Genomic DNA, 5016 nt, shown 5'->3' on the forward strand with positions numbered 1-5016 from the left:
CTTAAAAGGATTAACTGGATTATTGGCTAAAGATGGAGGTTAAATATACAGGTTATTGACTGAGATCAACCTCCTGGGCTATAGTATAAATAGAATTTCAGTGTCATCATTAACCCCATTCTTCCACTTCAATAAACTCCAAGAGCTCCTTATTACCTCCAGGATCAAATATAAAATCCCTTTTTTTTTTTACTTCAAAAGTCCCCCATAAACTGACCCCTTCCTACCTCTCTAGTCACACACACACACACACACACACACACACACAAACACACACACACAAAAGCACACTTACTCTGTAATCCAGTGACCTTTGTCTCCTTGTTGTTCCTCAGAGAAGATTACATTTGTGAACCCTGAATTTTTACTGGCTATTTCTTATGCTTGGAATGCTCTCATCCTTAACTCTACCTCATGGTTTACCCTCTGTCTCAGCTAAAATTCCATCTTTTTCTGTTCCTCTTAATGCTAGTGCCTTCCCCTTAAGATTATCTCTAATTTTATATACATAAATATATATGAACACACACAGAGATATGTATATATTTATGTGTACATATATGTACATAATTGCTTGCATGCTTTTTCCTCTATTAAAATGTGAGTTCCTGGAGGGCAGGGGCTAATTTTGCCTTTCTTTATATCTCCATCACTTAGGAAAGTATGTAGGGATCACATATGGCAAAGAGAATCCCAAACATCCTAATAAAAGGCATTTTCCCCCTTTATATAGTTTTCACGAAGGTGTAATGGGAGATAATTTACAAAGGCCCTTCCTATCCCATTGATTACATGTTCAATCATAGTAAGCTGGGCTCAGCTTGTTCTCAGGCTACTCTGTAAGAGCCCATAACTAGCATTTCTCTCTACTTATAGCTGTGTCCATGTTTGTCCTCAGTATGACTCATTTTTATTATATTGTTTTCTCCATGCTAGTCTCTCCAATAATGTGGTCAATGAAGATGGAATGGGTGGTAGGAGAGAGAAACTCTCCCCACCTTCTCAAGAGTATTAGAACATTTCTCTCTGAGGGGTCTGACCCTGGAGGTTATTTGCCTATGGTTACTTTGATATATGCCTCACTGCTTTTGTTATACACTTAAGAAGTAATCTTTACTCTTCACCAATCATTTATAAGATGTTTTCTACCAATCATTTATAAGATATTTTCTGTAGAGTTCATCCAATGAGCAATAATATTAACTGGCATTTATATAATAATTTAATTTTCAAAACAGTCTACATAGTATTTGATTCTCACAACTGTGGTGGGGGGGGTAAGTTCTATTATTAACTTAATTTTCCAGATGAGGAAACTGAGGTTGAAAAGTTGTGACATGCTCAAATTCATACAGTTATAAGGGTCTGTCTGCAGCAGGGGTTTGAACTCAAGGCTTTCTGATTCCAGGCTCATAGCATTTTAATCTTGTCAAAAGGATTATGAATTTGTTCATGTCTAGTTTATACTTTGGTTGATTGAGTCTTGGTTTTTAGGACCTCCTGTAATTAAATGGGATTGGCAGTTGGTAACCTACTTTTACATATAAAAGAGGGGGAGGTTGCCTGATCTTCCTCAAAAAAGAAACTGGATTTCCAGAGAATTCCTCTAAAATTCAATGGCAGTAGCACAATTAGAAATATTCAGAGAAAGCTCAGAGAAGGTGATCGTGGAATAGAAAACATTGTACAAAAAGAGTTTAGAATGATGATTATTCCTGGTATTTTGGGTGAGATAAATATCATTATACCTTAAAGATCCAAAATTAATTTTTAAAGAAATAGCTAATTACAACTGTGATAGTTGTAATTACTTAGTGCATACTAAGTAAATACTTAGTATCAACTGGTTGCCAGATCATCTTGTCTTAAGTACTCAAGAAGTGATGGAATCTTCATTAAATCTTTTTAAAATTTGCTTTAATCGAATCCCTTTATTGGTTTCCTATAGTGATTCCTAGTAGAGTTATGTAAAACGCTTTTAACAAACCAAGAGTTAGGAAACACCTATTAGGAAAAAAACAAAGTCTTAAAATATTAGATAATTTACCCAGAAGTCTTTGAACAAGGAGGCAAAATTCAGAGCTTATTTTCATAGTCCATTAGTTCTTACTACAAAAAAAGATCTCTCTCTCTCTCTCTCTCTCTCTCTCTCTCTCTCTTCTCTCTCTCTTCTCTCTCTCTCTCTCTCTCGTGTGTGTGTGTTTGTGTGTGTGTGTGTGTGTGTGTGTGTGTGTGTGTGTGTGTGTGTGTGTGTGTGTAGAGTCTGGGAGGGGCATAATCTACGGAGGCCCCTCCTGTGCCATTGATAACTGCTTCATTCACAGGGAGCCCTTTTAATACAGACTAATCCCCTAGGCGGACATTCACACTACCCTAATAGGCTCCTCACCTCAAGGCAGAACTCGGTAAGTTCAAAGTACTCGAAAGCATGGAATTTGTGAGGATTTCTAATCGAAGGCTTGCTTTATGGGGCCCGGGAAGGGACGAGCCGGATGCTGGCTTTCCTTGGCCAGGTACTGTACTTTTTCCTCCCTTTCGCCGACTCCCGGCAGGAGTTTCACCGCACAAAGGATTTCGAAGTATATGCGGCAATTTTCTTGCGAGTAAGATCAGTGGAGAAGCGGAGGGGCAGCCCTTGGGGAAGGGTGCTCCTGATTGTGGAGGGGGGTTCGGTTGGACTTTAGACCCCGAAGTCCCCTTGGGTGTCACAGGTACACTAGTGGGGGCGGAGTTCCCGGGCTACCCGGACCTGGGTCCCCAGTGAACCTGAGTAAACTGGGGGGCGGGGAGGGGGGGGAGAAGGGAGGGCTCTGTGGAGCTTGGGGTCCTCCTGGTGAAGCCGCTGGCTGTGTCTGTCTCTGGCGGCAGGTCCCGGGGATGCTCTTGGCGGGTCCCCTCCTCTGTTGAAGCCGTCTGGGTCACCGAAGGAGCGGAGCATCCCACCGCGGCAGAGATCGCGGGCCATGAGGTTTCCCGGGCCATCGTTCCCGCTGCTGCTCCTGGGCTGCTGCCTCCTCGGGGCATCGACAGCCAGGAAGAACCGGGACAGCCCGCGGGGGGCGGCCGAGTCGGTGTCGGGCGCCGCCGGGGGCTCTTCGGGTCGCTTCTCCAGCCCCGAGCAGCATGCGTGCAGCTGGCAGATCCTGCTGCCGGCCCCCGGAGCCGCCGAGGGAGCCGGCGCGGGCAGCGAGCTGGCGGTGAGCTGCCAGGGCCCCGACGGCTCGCGCTACCAGTGCGCCTACCGCGGCGAGCCCCAGCGCTGCGCCGCCTACAACGCCCGCGGCCCGCAGTACTGGAAGCAGGTGGTGGGCAAGCTGAGGAAGAAGAGGCGGCCCTGCCACGACCCGGCTCCGCTCAAAGCGCGGCTCTGCGGCGGCAAGAAGGGACTCGGGGCCGAGCTCCAGCTGAGCCCCCGGCCGCTCGACGCCGCCGGCGCCGGGCCCGGCCCGGCCGCCACCCTGCTCCTGGCCGAGGGCAAGGGCAAGGGCAGGGGCCGCGCCAGGGGCCAGGGTCGGGCCCGGGAGCCCGCCCCGGGAGCTGAGGAAGCGCTCGGCCCTCCCCGAGCCCCGCCGCCGTCGGGGGCCCCGGCCAAGGAGAAGGGTTCGGGGAGGAAGGGCCACGGGGGCAAGCGCAAGGAGACCCCGCCATCGGACCAGGAGAGGCCCATGGAGGCGGGCCCGGCCCCGGGGGGCCCGCTGGAGTTCAACGAAGAGTTGACGGAAACCTACTGCGCAGAAAAATGGCACTCGCTGTGCAACTTCTTCGTCAACTTCTGGAATGGCTGAGCCGAAATTCGGCTGGGGGTGGGGTGGGAGGGGAAGGGGGGTACAGAAAAGGGGGAAAGGGACGGTTAAGGGGGAGTCCCTAGGACGACAGGAGAAGACGGAGTCGGGGAAATGGGAATAAGCACAGAAGAGCTCAGGTTCTGGGCTGGGGAATTGGGGATGAGGGAGAGGGGGATGGAGGCTTTCTTGTTAGAGAATTTAAATTTGTGAAGCTTTGAGACCCTAACAACGTGGCCTCGAGAACAAAACCAAATATATCTACGTCTCTCTCTCTCTCTCTCTCTCTCTCTCTCTCTCTCTCTCTCTATATATATATATATATATATATATATATATATATATATATACACAAACATTATATATGTATATATATATATATATATATCCACAGAGAGAAGGACAACTAAAAATACATCTCTGTAATCTCCATGAGACAGATCTCTATAGATATAAGTGGAAATATATAGAGTTGCCTGGACCAGTGAGAAGTGAAGTGACTTGTTCATGGTTATACAGCCAATTTGTATGCAGAGACACGACATGAGCCCAGGTCTTCCTGACTCCAAGGCTGATCTTCTTTCTATTGTATCTTGCTCCCCTTTTATCAATCACACATAAACGCACAATACATATGTGTGCATATGTGTGGCATGTAAACCCCCACACACACACTATATACATCTTGGAGTCTGTGAGAGGTTTGCAGGTCTACATGGATACAGTAGGGATAAGAAAATCATAGGGAGTGTGGTGACCTTTGTAAGAGGTAGATAATGAACTGAGGGCAGAGGGAATGGAGACACAGAAGCAGGCACGTTATGGTTATGCAGAAATGCATAGATTAGAGGAGTAGACAGGTTAGCTAGAAGTTATATAATTCAAAAGTGGTGGGATTGTGGGGTTAAATCCATATTTTATAACTCATATTTGTACTAAACCTCATCAAAAACAACTTCCAGCCTGGACCAGGGCAGATTATACAAAATACCTTTTTAGCTATCAGCTAACAGAGTTGGTGGTTTTTCTTTCTTAGTAAATTTGAATGCTCATGCAACTCAGTTCCACGGCATTCTAAGAGGGCAGCTCAGAGACAAACCAAGGCTGAGGCAAGTGTCAAAACTAAGGAGGCACAGAAAAATCAATAATATATGTATTTACTACCTTAAGCACATACTATACCTTTAGGGTAGGTAGCAACAATTTTATATTCTTGTCTTGATAGAAAATTAGT

The 5016-nt window shown here is 46.4% G+C and overlaps 1 protein-coding gene across 2 annotated transcripts; it reads left to right on the forward strand.

The window, feature by feature from the left end:
- The first annotated feature begins 2170 nt into the window (after positions 1-2170).
- On the forward strand, positions 2171-3797 carry FGFBP3 (fibroblast growth factor binding protein 3). Of its 2 annotated transcripts, none has more exons than XR_012477477.1 (2): positions 2171-2405; positions 2869-2957. XR_012477477.1 is itself a non-coding variant. In XM_074231882.1 (2 exons), the coding sequence occupies exons 1-2, from the start codon at positions 2429-2431 to the stop codon at positions 3783-3785; spliced, it is 1092 nt and encodes a 363-aa protein (XP_074087983.1). In that variant the 5' UTR covers positions 2182-2428; the 3' UTR covers positions 3786-3797. The 2 variants fall into 2 exon arrangements, 1 of the variants encoding a protein (XP_074087983.1); XM_074231882.1 differs by having other exon boundaries at positions 2182-2603; positions 2869-3797.
- Positions 3798-5016: the final 1219 nt, after the last annotated feature.

This window comes from Macrotis lagotis, chromosome 4 (genome assembly GCF_037893015.1).
Source record: "Macrotis lagotis isolate mMagLag1 chromosome 4, bilby.v1.9.chrom.fasta, whole genome shotgun sequence".
Taxonomy (NCBI): Eukaryota; Metazoa; Chordata; class Mammalia; order Peramelemorphia; family Peramelidae; genus Macrotis; species Macrotis lagotis.